Genomic DNA, 16,549 nt, shown 5'->3' on the forward strand with positions numbered 1-16,549 from the left:
CTGTCGGACACTATATTAAATACGAACTGATAAAATATTTATATTTACATAAACTGGATAATTTCTATTTAGCGATTCTCCATCCGAGGAATGAAAATTGAAGTTGAATTAAATTTTACCCTAAATATAACACTTTTCTAGAATTGGAGTGGAACAATCCACGCTAGAAATATGGCTCGACGTTATAAGGTTAGAGGTTAACTTTGCTCAAGCAGGAAACACGTGAATTCTAGTTCATGGATTAAAATAGTCAGAAAATTGAAAAATATCAGAAGAAATATTCTCCAACCTACAATTTCCTTCCATCGATTAATTTCTAAGAAACATCAGCTGCGAAGAACTTCGGTAATTTTCTTCAATAAGTCTGCTAATTACCAACGATCGTTCGTTTCCGATTTCGTGCACAAATGAAAATTGGAAAGGTGGAAATTGAAAATTACAATTGCTCTGCCTAGTTTCATTCGACTGTGATCCCTGGCCCATCGATAATAGTAAGAACAAGAGAATTGCAAAATATTCGAGAGCATACAATGACCGAAAATTTATCGATCATTTGTCGATCAACATGATCGCTCAATAAGTTCGATTTCACGGAGGAATGACAGCTCGTTACATTAAACGCGCATTTCGCAAAATTAGGAACATCGAATGATCGAACGGTTGCTTCAACTCCGCAGACATGAATTTTGAAACACACGTTTCTCAAAATAATCAGAAAATTTCTAACTGTCAGAGAAAATATTCTTCGAACAAGGATTTCTTGCGTTCGAATCTCACACTTCCAAGAAACTGAAATCGCTAGAAGTTTCAATAACTCGCCCAAGACAACAAGTGCCCTCATCATCGACGATCGTTGGAAACTCGTTCGTTTCCGGTTTCACACGAGGATGAAAGCTCGTGCAGCATCAAGTGGAAATTTCTGGATATTACGACCAGCCTGTAAAAAAAAGTGCAGTGAAATTCTTCCGTCTTCTCGCGAGTTTCACTGTTACCTTGATTCAAAGAGAAATGACAAAATAGCAGCGGAAACAGCCGCGATAGATGCAACAACGGCTTTCTATACTTCCTTTCTCTGCATCACGCTACACTTTTCCTGTCCTCGTATTCCGACAATCGAGAACTATACTCGTTATACCCGATATACTTTGATCTCTACTTTCGTAATCGAGCAATTTGCGATATAACGAGAACGACGTGAATTTGCCTAACGATCGAACATTTTCTTTTCTTTCGCAGAACGCTCGTGTAAATGGTCCCATGGTCTGTCACGATGCGGTCGACACTAACGTTGAATTGTAAGTAGATCAAACTTGGACGCTTTTCGAAAACGTATTCGAAAAATGAATATAACCTGATTAGGGTAGAAATTAATTTTGATGTTAGACACTAGTTTATCGTTTGATTCGACTAGGTGTTATTTGAAAATAATTTCGAATTAATTTATTTGAATAAAATTATTCCTTGAAGCGATCTCGCTTCGAATTATTTCATTTAGTTATCAAGTTAAATAATTTTTCATTTTTATAATAATTATCTATTATGGTTTATTATTTCAAACTACTTATATTATAATTCACTATTTCATTATTATTCTTTATCTTTATTTCGAATAGAATTTGTCCAAGCCTAACGTAAAGCCTTTCTTTGTCTTTTTTGTTCTATTTTAATGCATCTACTTCTTGGATTAATTGGTTACTTACGTTCTTTCTTCGTGAAATTTTTTAAAAATATAATTAACGTTTTCTCCATCTGCGTGATATGCAAAATACTCACAGGTGTCCTCGCGATGGGCCTCTTTACCTGCATTGGCGCAATCACCGTATCGATAGACCGTTCCGATAACAAACCCGTAAGTAGATACCGTAATCGAGTTGCGGCAATTAATTGTTCTTGCGTGTGCGCGAGCATCGTTGCCTCGATTTGTTTATTTTTACCAGTGTTAACGAATAAATTATGTTATTTAAACGGAGAAAGTACACACAGGAAGAGAACTTCTTTTCTTTATTTTTTTGAAACACTTTTCATTTCTGTTGAGTTGATGAGAAATAATGTCGGTTTTTTATGAACTGGAAGTAACAGGATGAGTTTCATAAAAACTCTTCTGCTTCAGAGGTAAAGATCATCGTATGAAATTTTACGGTATCAATAAGCTTTATTGGTAAATTGAGTAAAACCTTTGTAATAGTAGATATTCTGATTTTTTTATTCATCAGATACAGAGTATCAACAATAATTTATAATTTTTATAAAATATTTACGTCTACAAGCTATTAGTAGAAGGCATCAATCTTTCGACTGCACATAATGCAAGGGGAAGAACTTTTCCTTTTTCATGTACAAGAACTGAGTTATGTAAACAGTGACCCTTTTTGTTGAAACTCCTAAAACGTTTAACTTCGAAACTGTTTTAATCTAATGCACACTGCACACGATCCATAACAGTCAAGTTATGTACATTAAACGAATCTTCGTTGGCTGCAAAGATGACGTAAATTTTTAGCTAATATTTATCCAATTACTTTAATCGATTCTTTGCTTATACAAAAAATCGTTACAAAGAATCCTTCGTTGTAATATTAAGTCGAGTGCTGAATATTTAAAGAATTAATGTTATTCTCTTGTCGACTCAACGTTTTATCAACATAACAATCTGTTCCATCACTATAACAGTTTATAAGACAAAGTTTAGTCATTAGTGTGTTTGAATGTCTAACGTAAAACATCAACTAAATTTACTTAAACATATTTACAATACATCAATATTAACAATTTACAATACATCAATTAACCAATTCATAAAACAGAACTTCAATCCACAGGACATTCGATTAAGATAAAATTACACTACAATGGCTTTTACAAAATATCTAATTATTGTATCAAAACTTACAAACATTTTCGCGAAATATTCATGGAAACTAGACATAATTAGACTGAAATCGAGCCGTGTACAATACAATTGGCGAATGAGATACAGCGAAATTGTGAAATCATTTTGACATTTAAATTAATTTATTTCAAATATTTGATAAACAATTTAATAAAAGCCCGAAAGATAGGCAATCAAAATTCCAGTTAAGACTGAAAGAACTATAGTAGAATTATATTATAGAATTCATGGATATTGACATATCAAAATTGCTTTCTGAGTAGCGATTTAACGCTAGTCACGTGGAGTTACTTGACTTCCACAAGATCTATTGTGACGGAGAAAATTTATCTCAATTATACCCTTGAGATAACTAAGCGGAGTAAGACGTTTGGAAACATGACGACCAAAACAGTCAATCATGATAGGAATTAATCTCAGCCTCGAACAGTCAATATCCGTAAATTCTACTATACAGGGTGTCAAAAGTATGTGATTATTGTTTTTAAACTACGTTGTGATCATTGAAATTAACAAAAACCCAAAGCTTTTGAATAAGAATGAAAGAAATTGTTTCCTATTCTTGTTTCTCTATCTTGCTCACAAAAAGTCATTCTCAAATTTTCCAATAATCATGATATTTACACGAATGATATTCAGATAACATAAAGGCTCTATCATTCCATTTAACACTTCACAACCTCGCTACATTTTATCTGCTAGTTAAATCCAACAAATCCAACACACTACTCCTCTAACTTCACTTCACAGCCACCAACGCGATCATCGATGATTGCAAACGGCTGGCGGCCGTTGACGAACGGCTACGAGGAGACGATCGGAACGAACGTTTCCCCATCCAGCAACCTCGAGCGGAATGGTCCTCTTCATCCAGTTCTAGGCAAGCTTCAAGAACACATGGCGGCCTCTGAAAAACTGAAACCTCAACGGAAGGGTAAACCATCTTCCTATCACGACTACAATCCGCCCAGTATACTAGGCAGCTTCACGGTCCTCGGTCATGCTGCCGCAAAAGCACGCGGCGAAGCTCAATCTAACCACAATCATCCTAATAAACATGTCGCTTCTGAGACGCGGGAGTACACGTTCCTGATACCTCCGCCGAAAGACGCGTACCGTTTCGACCTGGACCAACACCGGAAGCCCATTTTACGAGACAGCTCGACGTACTTGCGACAGCCACAATTTGGCCCGCCAGTGCATCAGCCTCCGGATCCAATAAAGGCTGCCACGTATTTTATTAAAGGATATACCTCCACCACGAATTCTCCGTCTTCACCATCTGCACCTACGAAAAATAGACATTACGCTGAACCTTACGTCCCTCAGTTGCTGCAACCACCCAGGTATCAGGTGAAGCCCTTTGAGTCTCTAAAGGTGTCCAACAACGCGAAGCCATATTTCCAACCACCTGGTACAGCGCCGGCCAACGATTTTGGAAAGGATAAACGACTATCAGATTACGATCACAGACAGAATCATGACAAGTATCCTGGGCAGACTCACAACGATCACGTTATTAACCCAGCTAGTACAGGGAACTTTTTCAGCCAAGTGAACCATCCTTCTCATTCTTTCAAGACGTCGTTCGAGAGAGATCCCGCGTTCCTGGTTCACGAAAGCCACGAAATTAGTTACATCACTCCACCTTCTGTCTACAATCCGTTCAACTTTAGACCTTCGTTGCCTTACGAAACTCTACTTCCTCCTGATGTGTATTCATCTTCTACTCCCGCACCCACTACTCCTCGTACGCAAGAATCGAGTAAATTCCAACAACAAAACAGAGATGCTGTACAGGATTACAAGAGACCAAGTCAAAGTACTACGAGTAAGCAAATAGAGAGCGGAATACAAAGTGAACTGCTGCCGACAGCGGGTGTTGGTAATACCTATTACGTGTCAGAAGCTCAGGATCTAACTCCACCACCCTCTTCGTGGCCAATTCCGAAGAACAAGTATCAAACGTCCGACATAAATGAGGTTCTACCTCGATTGAATCCTCCGTCAAAGTTCAACCAAGAGCCTATAGTGTCTAACCAGATCCCACAGGCACCAAAGGTAGTGTTCATCGGCCCTCAATCTCAGCAGCCACAGTTCCAGACTTCTGTTTTGCCGATCGATATTCGACCAGAAAGCGGAGAGACGGAATACGAGACTCCAGAGAGTATTTCACTGAAACATTTCAACGAACAACAATATTTGATCCAACAACAACTGCTGCAAAGAGATCGGCAAAGATTGGCTGAACAGGAGAGGCAACAGCAATTGGAGATCGAGAAGCAACAGCAAGAGGAGTTGAAGAAGAGACAAGAGGAATTGAGGCAGCTGTTGGAGCAGCAAAAGGAAGAGGAAGAGGCGAGACTGGCTGTGGAATCCGCGAGGAATCAGACGCAGGAATTGGCGAAAGTCACGGAGGAACAATCGCCTTACGCGATCCAGTTGGCAGGATACGAGATCCCGAAGGTTACCACAGACCTGACCGCGGTGATTACCGAGCAGAGCAACCTTGGCGAACAGCCAAAAGTTCAACAGTCTCAGGTAGTATTTGTTCCCGTGGAAAGAGTGCTTTATAAAATATTTGGCTACTGCGGAACTCCCGGAAACCGACAGTTAATTCTCCACGGCTTTACTTACGAGATTGGGGGACAGGTTGGGTATTGTTTGGACAAGGACAGCTTCGGGGAAATGCGCAATAAAGCAGGTTTCTTATATCGTAGGAAACTTTCGGAATTAATTTTATTGTGCTACGAAATACGGTTTCTCGTATAGTTCGTGCTAAAACCACTAGACATTTGTTTAGAGTTTTTCTTAGTTTGGAATTTGCTTGGGATGGAAGTAGGGTTTTTTGTATTAAAAAGTTATTTAATGATCTTTTTAATGGTTCTTTATTTAGGGAAGAGGGACTTTTAGAATTAATTAATGAGCATTGTAATAATGATTCTAAAATACTACATTTCAAATGATTTAATGGAATAGAGTTTGAATCGAATAATAACAAAACTCTTGCCAAATACAATTAACTAATCGCAAGATCAATGCTACACATAGGTCTTAACCACGTTTCCCAAATTTTCTAACAAACTTTTAAAATTCCATTGCAGGTAACCCAGCCGGACTACGTGTTCTCGGAGCGTCCCACTGGCCAGGGCCAACAGTATCAAGATCACTCGCAGAATCAGCAAGAGCAAGTGAATTATCGAGAACAGCAGACTGATATACGGCCTCATAGACTGCACAAGCCATCACGCGAACACTATAGGCGACGAAAACCGAGTACCACGTCGTACGAGCCAACGCCAACGGAAGCTCCGATCCAAGTTCCAGAAACCTCTGCTCCGGTGACGTTGCACGTTGAGGAAGTGCCTATACAGACGACCACTAGAACTACGCCAGAAACTGTGACTCTGGCGACAGTGAGCACGCAGAAGCCCAGGACTCGAAGACCAGGTTCTCCAATACGTCGAAGAAGACCAACGACGACTACTTCTGAACCTGTCACTGTACCATCTGCAGAGGACTTCCTGAAGTACGAAAAACAAGAAGAAGCGATACATCACGTAGACGCTACAAAACGAAAACGAATCAAACCTACGCAATCTGCTTTTGAAGATACAGTAGCCGAGAAGAAAGCTAATATCAGAAAACGGCCTGGTCATAGAAACAGGGTGAACCCAGGCGAACCCTTCGAAGCTGAGATCGTCACAGAGATCGTTCACACTCCTCTAAACACGTACAAGAATCCGACTGAATCCATTCAACCCTATAACGAATACACTACTCGTTTCGTGACCAATCAACCTAATCAACAATTCGATTATACGTCTCCAAAATTCGCGACAGTGGAGGATACTACGCAGACCATACCGCTAGAATATTACACCGAACCGACAAAGGCAAGACCAGAAGAAGATCCAAACAACGAAAGTTATAAACCGCAACAGGGTTTAGATGTGGCCACGAATATTCCCCTAGAGGATTTGTTTATCAAAACAGAGGGTAATTACTTCGATCGAGCGACGGTGTTATCCACCAGCGCAAGTATAAGTACAAGCCCAAGCACAAGCCCTAGCGTCACCACGATCGCCTCAACGACGACATCCACGGTGCAATCGAGCACGCAAGCGCCACCCTTAAGCTCCTCTACGAGCAGATCCCACAAGATCCGGCCGATCAGGTACGGGAACACGACCAGGCCGCGCTTTAGCATCAAGGACTACAAGAGCCGGATGGATTACAAGAGCAGATTAGCTCAAATTTCGAGCACGGAGCCGTCTGCGACACCAGCGCCACACACGAAGCAAAGAGGTTCTAGTCTGAAGAGTCAACAAAGTCAGCAGCAGAACATAGAAGGAGCAAGAGAGACGACAGGGAGATACAAGTACGTCTCGAGGGTAAACTATAGGACATCTTCGCCGAATCCTCCAGTGGTGAAAGATCAAGAGTTGGTGGCTGAAGATACAGCTTCTTCGACGACCGAAAGAACCAACCGTTTTGTGCCAAAGAGAAGACCCATCAACGGTAACGTGTACAGAAGCAGAATCGCAGGAACCACCAGTAGCCCCAATAGATCCCAGAATCATTACGAGAGTGACTCTCAGTCGAAGCCAAGCACAGCTAGAGCCGAGAACGTGTTTTCTTCTTCGGTTCGACGACGACCAGTGATGAAAAGCAGACTGTCGACGCAGAGGGAGAGTTCGACCGTAGCGTACACGGATAGAAAAGAAACGGAAGCCACTGAAATGGCCGCAGAAGAAACCAGTTTCTATTCGTCGGTCACAACCACTGGCACCACCAAAGTGGCTGCTAACGAGATCCCCGTTGAAAAGGAAGAACCAGCTCCCACGGACGTTCCGATGAGATCGAATGTGGACGAAGAGGTGAACGAAGCGGAAGAAAGTGAAACTGGACCGAGTTTTCACCCTGAAAATGAGAATCCTGTAGGACCGGTTCATACCAGTACTGACAAAAGTGTAGACGAAAGTCAACTGAAAGAAACTAGTATCACCGAGCAACATTTTACGACGAAAACAGAGGAAACCACGATACCAAACGACAATAAAAGCACGGAAGCTACGACAGCGTTCGAAGTTCGATCGGAAGAGGAAGAATTGTTTGCGAAAGCGTCGCAAAGCGTGGCGGACCTGACCAGTTCTGCTTCTGCTCTTTACGACAAACCTGGAATGTTCAAGGCCGTGTCCCCAGAAAGCAGAGTCATCGCCTCGCACTTCAAAATCCCCACGGACGAGCCGACCCTCCCCATCGAGGCCTTCTTCCAGGAATTGTCGAAGAAGAGCTAAGTGAACACTTTAGAGCTTTTTATCCTTTCAAGAGATCTTTTTCGTAATCGAGAAGGTCGATGATGGTAGCTCTTTAGAGTACCATTTTTAGAGGAACTTCGAGTGTTTCACAGTCTACAATACGTGATCGTGGACGTAACATTTCTTTGTGGAAATTAATCGAGGTATTAAGTTGAGTTAAAAGGCGATTGAATGGTGATTTCGTTATTTAAGGAAGGTGATGGTGAGATTAATTTATTTAAGGAAAGAATGCTATATTAAATATAACAAAAGATGAAAGTCACTCACTTAGACTTTCTAGATTTCTAGATTCATTCTTTTCGTAAAAAGCTTTTATATAGATCCAAAGTGTATCTAAAAAAATTAGCATGTTTGTAGTTAATGAGTTTCATTTCCTCGCCAGAGATTCGTTATTCAGCATAACTTTATTCGACTCACATTTTTATAAACTCACACTGACCAATTAGAGGCTTCAATATTATTCTTATCCAAATTTCTCGATGGAAATTCTATAAAAGATATATGGTTTATTACGAGACATAAATTTCGAGGAAAACATATTAACAGCTTTGGTACATCGTATTCGAAAGATATGGTGATCATTATCTATTTTATACGTTCAAACTTTATCAAGCTCTATAATCGTTAATAGAGGAATTTGGACTCTCTCTCTCTCTCTTTCTCTCTCTCTCTCTCTTTATTGGTCCATTAAAAGTCAACGATGTATTAATACAATATTTGTGTCAGAATATTTCTCAGTTACTTTGCATTGCTGAATTGTGTCTTCCAAGAATGAATTTCAAGGACTTTCTTGATATCTTTCTCGTTTATATTCCTACCATCTCCTCTTCTTCTTTCTTTATTTTATACTTTCGATCTATATGTAATTCATTTTACGAGAAAGAATTAATTTTCGCAGAGACTCCATGTCCACGATCTTCTTTACTTTCCAAATGAAAAAGTTGCTCGAACGAAAAAATATGGAATTTTTATTCTTCTTCAATATGCTTTCCCCTTCACTCTTTCACTTTGTCCGTGAATTAGCACCGTTCATATTATCGTGTAAATAATTGAATTAAAATACCAAAAGTGTGAAATTCATTAATCAAAGAATCCCTGGTTTACTTCTATCAGAAACAACGGCTCTCGTTTGAACGAAAAAATTGAAAAAAATGTTAGACGATATAATACATGGAACATCCATAGAAATATTGTTAGATCAATTTGTTTCCTCATCAAACGGATACATCATTTCTTGCGTTGTGTAAAAGAAATTGGGAAAATGGAAAATACAAAGAACATTTATAGAAATGTTATTAAATTGTAAAAAATGAAAATCCTTCTTTTGGATGAGAAAAATGGAGAAAAATTGGGTAAATTGCAATGAATGAAATATTTTTATTTGATTCTACGTGAAAATAACGATTCTTCTGCGGATGTAGAAAAAAAGAAACTAAAAAAGAAAAATTCTAAAGAATGCAATATATAGAATATTCATATAAATATTACTAGATCGATTTGTTTGATTCTGAATGAAAATAACGATCATTCTAAGAGTGAAATAACTTGGACAAATTTGTGGGAATGCAATACGTACAATATGCATAGGAATATCGTTAGATCAATTTTATTAGATATCCTGTGATGAACATTCGTTTTACCATCGGATTAGTAACTTCGTGGAAAAAACATACCAAATGCACGTGCACTCGATTAGGTTTAATTAAAATTATCCTCACCCTAATCTAGATGTATAAATTATTTATTTAAAATCACACGCGCCACGTGACCATTGAATCTCGTTCGATTATCGCGCTGAAGCATCCCTTATTTTTAACGATGGCGTGCGATATAATATTGTTACTTAAGTAAGATGATAAAATAACGGATGCTAACGGGATGTTTCTGTAAATATCAGTAACTTAGAACGTCTATTCTTGTTCCAAGCTAATTCGATGCTCGACGCTGAATGTTATTTTTGACACCGTATATGTTACGTTATGGATACATTGACGCTGCTGAAAATAGCATTGGACCGTCCTTAATGTTGATAACAATGTTAATATTAATAGATACATGAAATTATATTAAATTATATTATACGTATAATATTACAGAGGAGGATGTAATTTTCGGTATCGAAATAAATGGAAAATAACGTAGTAGAATCAATATACAGAGATGTAAAAGAGGAGAGAGAAATTCTACGAATACAATAGAACATTGTTCGTGTGAAAAAAGAAATGGACCAAAGAAGAATTTAACGATCCTCTTTCGTCAATAAGTGGAATTCCATGCTTCGTACGGTACCATTCAATTCGTTTCTCCCTTAAACAATAGATTCAAGAAAATGATATTTCCTGCCGTATATTTTCCACTTACTTCGATCTGCCTTTCAAAAAATTATCCTCTTCTGCGTCGTAATAAAAATCGCGGCAAACAACGTCGATGTGTCCGTTTCTACGCGGAACAGTGAAATAACGAATAAGGTCGGTGTATCGTGTTATTTATATATTAATTAAGCAACTCCATGTGTACACTGTAAATATATTATATATATATACAATAAATATAGAGTACATAAAATATCTCGTTATTTACATTATACGTTTACGTCGTCGAGCGAGGGAATGCAACGTGTTAGGTCACAAGTCGAAACGTATCCAGATAACACGGCATTAATGTTCCAGATTCCATTCACAAATCCGTTTAATGATCCATTTATGAATATATCAGTCCGTTTCAATCGGTAACATGAGCAGCCATTGACGGTCGAGTAAAATACTAGTTTGAGTAAAAGCTCCCTTCCGCTATGTAATTAAGTAAATGAGGACACCTTTTAAAGTGTGGTGGTGAGGGGGTGGGGGATCACACGAAGCACAGCACGGTCGCCCATCACATCAATTTTCTATCACACTCTGACGAAGACAAAATAGTACTTTACCCGGCTACGTGCATACAACATACATATGTATCTTTATTATAATAAGCGTCTCTTCGCCACGAAGAGGAACGCTTTAATCGAATTATTATTTCCTTACATAGTCCGCATTGATTACATACGAATACTCATTAATAACGTATTACGTGTGTATATATATATATATAATAGGTGTATAGGCCTACGAAGATTACTTTGATTGTACCTAATTTAGAATTATGCACAGGCCGTACATTACACATCGATTACGCGCGCAACGCGAGATACACTAGTCGACGTCGTCCGATGAATTTCGTTAATTAGTTGTCCGTGTAAAACTCCCATTTTCGTAATTGACAATTAGTTTTTTTTTCTTTTTTTTTTTTCTTTATTTCGTTTCTTCCTAATTTGTTCAGTCATCCAAGGTACCCTTGTACAATATTCCATATACGTATATACGATATATATATTTATATATTTATATGTACACACATATATATATGTATATATGTATATTATAGATAACAATGTATCAAACTATCAGACAAAGTAGGCACACGCATACCAAAGTATTTACACACTGCCCGCGCAAGGATTCGCGCGAGCCAGAAGTGGACGTTGCAGCTAAACTTCCGGTATATGTATATGCACATCGATAAGTATTCACGCGCGAGTACAGTTCTCTATACACGATGACAGATCGTTCAATGGGGGGAGGGGGGAGGGATCGATGTATCTACGCGTACAGATCGCAGCAACAAATTGCTGCCAGAAGTTCGCAAGGGGAAGTAGAAACGACTATCAAACGGAAAAGCAAACCTGAGATTCGCGAATCTGGTCGTCTAACTTCGACTTTAATCGAGCCTAGAGCAAAAATTTGTGCGTCTGCAATTGAATATTTGTCTTGTTCCTGTTACACAATGCGATGCTGTCGTAAAGGATGTCGGTCTTTCGACAATTTAGCAATTTCGATTTTTATCCTTTTCGTTATAAAGATCTTTTAGATAACATCAACAGTGAAGTACAATTTAGGAATGAAGAAATAAAAAAATTTTTTCCGCGAAAGGGAAACGATTATAATTTCACGACCTTCATTTTTCTTCGTCTTTTGGGTGTAAAAATGCGACCAAATAATAATGGACGCATTGTTAACGTTATGGTGGTGACGTCAGTAGACAACAATGGGTTAAAATATGTAACAAACATGTCACGGCCCATGTTTTCAATTGCCTATAACATAATCGTATTAAAAAGGTAATTTATATTTTTCAGGATGTACCCTATCTGTGTTAAAGTATAGTCGTACAGTAAATCGATTAAAATATATTGAACTCACATTGTGGCTAAATAATGAGTCATTGTTCAACTGAAATATTTTATTCTTTCATCCAAAAATTGTGAGCAACATTTGGCTTTGTAAAGCCATACTCGACATTTTGTTTCAGCTAATTTATATATAATCGGTTCAATTCAGAAGCTGTTCATAATTCCATTATATTTTCATATCTTCGTAATGAATACCTTATCTTCATTAGCATAATTCCAGTGAATTTAAATTTTGATACAAAACAGTATATCTTATTTTCTTCCGCTTTAATTTTTACAATTCTTACAATGCCGAAATAAATGTCGAGTTCAATTCGCATGAGGTTAATGTTTATTTTTAAGGAATTGTCAAATTCAACTATATATGAAAAAGAAACGACAAAGACAAAGCCGTCAGACGTGAAAATTTTTACTCTGGACTGCTTTCTCCAAACTAATGCGCAACGATTACTAAGTTACTGTTTTGGTCTATAAACAGATTGGTCCTTGTACGAAACTACGCGGGGGTAGTTTGTGTCGCGAGTGCGACGATGAAACGCTCGACACACGCCTAGGAAACGATGCTACACGCTTATCGATGTACGACACAATCCGCTCGAGAGCTCGTTCTCTCACACTAAGATAATATATTTACTATGAAACCGCAGGCGAAGAATAATCCTTTCGGTCTTAGTAAAATTTAGGGCAGACATGGGCAACTGGTGTCTGTACGGGCAGAGGAATTTCTACTGTAACCTACGGTAATACGATTTACGAGCACAGAAATCATGGATTCCATGGAAATATGAAATTTGCATGTGAATTAAGTATATGTAAAAATATTAGAAATTTATTAATACGTTTTAATTATGCAGACATTTGTTTCTACATTTAGAAACTTTTTAGAAATTATTTTTTCATTATATTCTATTTCAACGATATTAGGTAAAGTATATTTAAAGGGTTTGTAACATTCGTTACGAAGAATAACAAACTTTAATGAAGATATTCTACACTCCATGTAAAAATTTATTGCTTTTTTACACTCTGTAGACAAACTGGATCATTTAAGCGTAATCTTTCTTTCTCTTATCTTATGGTTCTAGGCTTCAAAAAGATCTGCAAAAATTCTGTGATACTTATCGTATTACACAGTCGTTTCGATAAGTCAAGTGCTTGAAACTTTTCTCAATGGAAATAAAAATTCTCTTGGATCAAATGCAACGGTGAAATTTCGCTTGGATTATGAATGACCTAGTTTGCTTTGGAAGTTGTTACTATCCTTTAATGATTAAAGTTATTGCAATTTTATCAAAAAATTAAACTATTTTAAGCAATAACTTCGATCTAATAAATGCATCTGTACTCACAGTGTTATCATCAACGAACAGACACGAGTTGCCTATGTCTTTTTCGAAACACCACCATTTTCCAAGACCATCTTTCGTGTTCCGTGAAGAATTTTTTAACGAATCGATTTCACGTGTTTCGATTCGACAATCGGCGAACTACTATCAATTAAAATGAAGATAATACCAGAGAAATACTAAAAAAAGTGGAAGCGCAATAGCATAATCAGGCTTCGATCTAGAGAAAAAAAGAAGCTGCCTAATAAATTTGCAACTCAGGATTAATTTTCTTTTGCATTCGTTTCTAATCGACATCTTCGATAGTGCTAACGTCGAAATTATATCAAAATACGAGGACCTTCTCCTACTTTTGTTTACGCGTCATTACAAATCCTCACGTGTCTATGTACAACGAGAATACAAAATGGTAGCAATGTAACAATCAGAACGGTAGAATTTTTTTTTAAAAACGTACTAGAAAAAGGAAGTTGCGCGATATACCGTGTGTGTGTATTGTATATATATAAATACGACGTTATTATGTATACATATAATTCACGGAAATACTTGTCTCCTATAAACCTGTTCTCCATTTGTAGACAGCGTTTTACGATATAACGTAACTAAAGCTGATATCAGGTTTCTGATGCGCTATGCTTAACTATCGTCAGTCCTTCGGCTCGGTCGCTGTTTTCTTCTTCTTCGTTTACTTAATTTACCATCTAAAATCTAAATCTAATTCCGTGCATGTAGTTGTTGACGCGAGCAATGATTCATTTCCTTTATTCTAAGCTTTTATGATGACAGCGTGTCATCAATGATAGGTTTTATATGGAGGCAATGGGACCACAAATTAGCTTCAGATCTGCCCTGAAGAAGTGAAATTCAACGTCTATGAAACGTCACATGAAACACATACGCGATTGCTTCGAAAAAAAACCAATAATATGAGACGCATTTGTCGAATACGACGTTATATTCGATAATAAAAATTGTGATAAATGATTTTTGTAAAATGACAAATCCCCGAAGGAAATTAACTATACTTATAATAAGTTCGTTCTCCCGTTTGATTAAATTCATAAACTTCGAAGATTTCGGTGACGTGCAGATTTCTTCAAGAAAATCAACCTCTTTTATTTCATTTAAACTCTAATTTGATACTTTACAAATAAGATTGTTTAAAAAAAGAAAAGAGATTAGGACTTCCATATTCTTGTCTATCCTTTCTTCAAATGGAATTGAAAATTTCAGATAGAAAAGTTCTAGGATGAAGAGATTTCGAATACAATTTTCGAGTAGATAAGAATCTTTCGTGTAAAAGAAATCAATATATTTATTTACTATTATTATTATGGACTAAGATTTTGTCCTCCAACTTTCCAGCATTGCAAACATATAAAAGGTTTTGATATCAGAACTGCAGAAACGAGAGAAGGATAATAAATAATAGAAAATTGCATAGGAGTGACAGACGTAATAAAAGTGGTAGCGGCTGTTGGTGTGATTCGTATTCAGGAAGATGCTTTTAAAACGTCAAAGTTTCCAACTTTCAGTTCCTACGATATTAAGTTGAACTGCGGTTGGAGGAAAGAGAAGAATTACTTTTCGGCGAAGTATGATACTGTAGGTTCGCAAATATCATGAAAAGGAAAAACTCCTTCGTTAGATCTGCAGTAAGCGAAAAAGTCATTCTGAAGCGGTCATAACGCCAAGAAAATTGATTTCAATATTTCGAATTATTTCAATAAAATTATAAGAATTTATTGTCCATAGCGAAAATGTTATAAAATTACGCATGTATTTCTCGAAACAATTATAAATAATGCAATTCCATTAGTTGGACTCGAAACAATAAAACACTGAATTGATTCGATTTAGTACGCCTGAATATATTTTAAGATTGAAGAAATTTTGTCGGAGATTAATTTTCCCTTCGAATTAAGAACTTGCGTATAACTTGTCCATAGAAATAACGCGATTCGACTTCATACTGTTAATCCGAAGCATTTTAATCCACGACTAATAATCTACTTTCCTCGTCTTCATAACTTCAAGACAAAAGACAAGGAGGACGAAACAATAGATAGGACAATTAGCTGATTTCCAAGTGTTTTAATCTACTTATAGAGTTACTGTTATACAAGAGTACCTAATAAATTCAATTTGATAGCCCTAGTAACTTATGTCTTGTAGCTTGTAAACTTTTTCTAATAAGATTAGTTCAGTCGTGCAAGAAAGTCAAGAAAGTAAGGAAAAAGATCATAGCTCGCCACGAAAAACTCGGATAAAAAGAGCATGAAACACGAAGTAAGTGGAATGCACCAAGTTACCCGCCATACTTCGCCAGATGTTGCAGAATAGGTGATTTATGGTTTAAAAGTGTTAGAAAATTCATGTAATGAAAACTCAGTGAAGAATAACGTGGAATATCACACGGCTGAAGTTACTCAGCAGCACAAACGAAAGCTTTTATCTTAATGGAATATATAAATACTCGACAGGGTGGCGAAATGGGCTTCCAGATCTGTTTTCACGATCAATAAACGTATCAAGACATTTCTTATTCACCTAACTAAACTTCACACGGTGATATCTCTATGTTTCCTTCTTCAATGCAATATTTATTCGAATATCTGGTTGTTTGTTCTCGTTTCGCTTCGTTCCGCCTTTCTTTTCCTATTATTCCTCTAAAACAATACATTTCTGCATTTTCTAAAAGATTTAGATCCATTCAAATAATCAAAAACCTAATAATCCTTTCTATTCTTTACACGCGATCGAA

The 16,549-nt window shown here is 37.2% G+C and overlaps 1 protein-coding gene across 1 annotated transcript; it reads left to right on the top strand.

The window, feature by feature from the left end:
- Nucleotides 1-1,249: 1,249 nt before the first annotated feature.
- Nucleotides 1,250-9,126, top strand: LOC138183363 (capping protein inhibiting regulator of actin dynamics). The gene is made up of 4 exons (XM_069120190.1): nucleotides 1,250-1,295; nucleotides 1,776-1,849; nucleotides 3,641-5,431; nucleotides 5,995-9,126. Exons 1-4 carry the CDS (start codon nucleotides 1,250-1,252, stop codon nucleotides 8,188-8,190), a joined length of 4,107 nt encoding a protein of 1,368 aa, XP_068976291.1. The 3' UTR covers nucleotides 8,191-9,126.
- The last annotated feature ends 7,423 nt before the right edge of the window (nucleotides 9,127-16,549 follow it).

Source organism: Bombus flavifrons, chromosome 9, assembly GCF_040668555.2.
Source record: "Bombus flavifrons isolate JBK064 chromosome 9, iyBomFlav1_principal, whole genome shotgun sequence".
In the NCBI taxonomy this organism is placed as follows: domain Eukaryota; kingdom Metazoa; phylum Arthropoda; class Insecta; order Hymenoptera; family Apidae; genus Bombus; species Bombus flavifrons.

Excerpts from the sequence above, each read along its gene's own strand:
- LOC138183363 (XM_069120190.1), top strand. The coding sequence starts at position 1,250 with ATGGTCCCATGGTCTGTCACGATGCGGTCGACACTAACGTTGAATT. Across the intron at positions 1,296-1,775 it reads GTCGACACTAACGTTGAATT|GTGTCCTCGCGATGGGCCTC; the intron begins GTAAGTAGATCA and ends AAATACTCACAG. Across the intron at positions 5,432-5,994 it reads CAAAAGTTCAACAGTCTCAG|GTAACCCAGCCGGACTACGT; the intron begins GTAGTATTTGTT and ends ATTCCATTGCAG.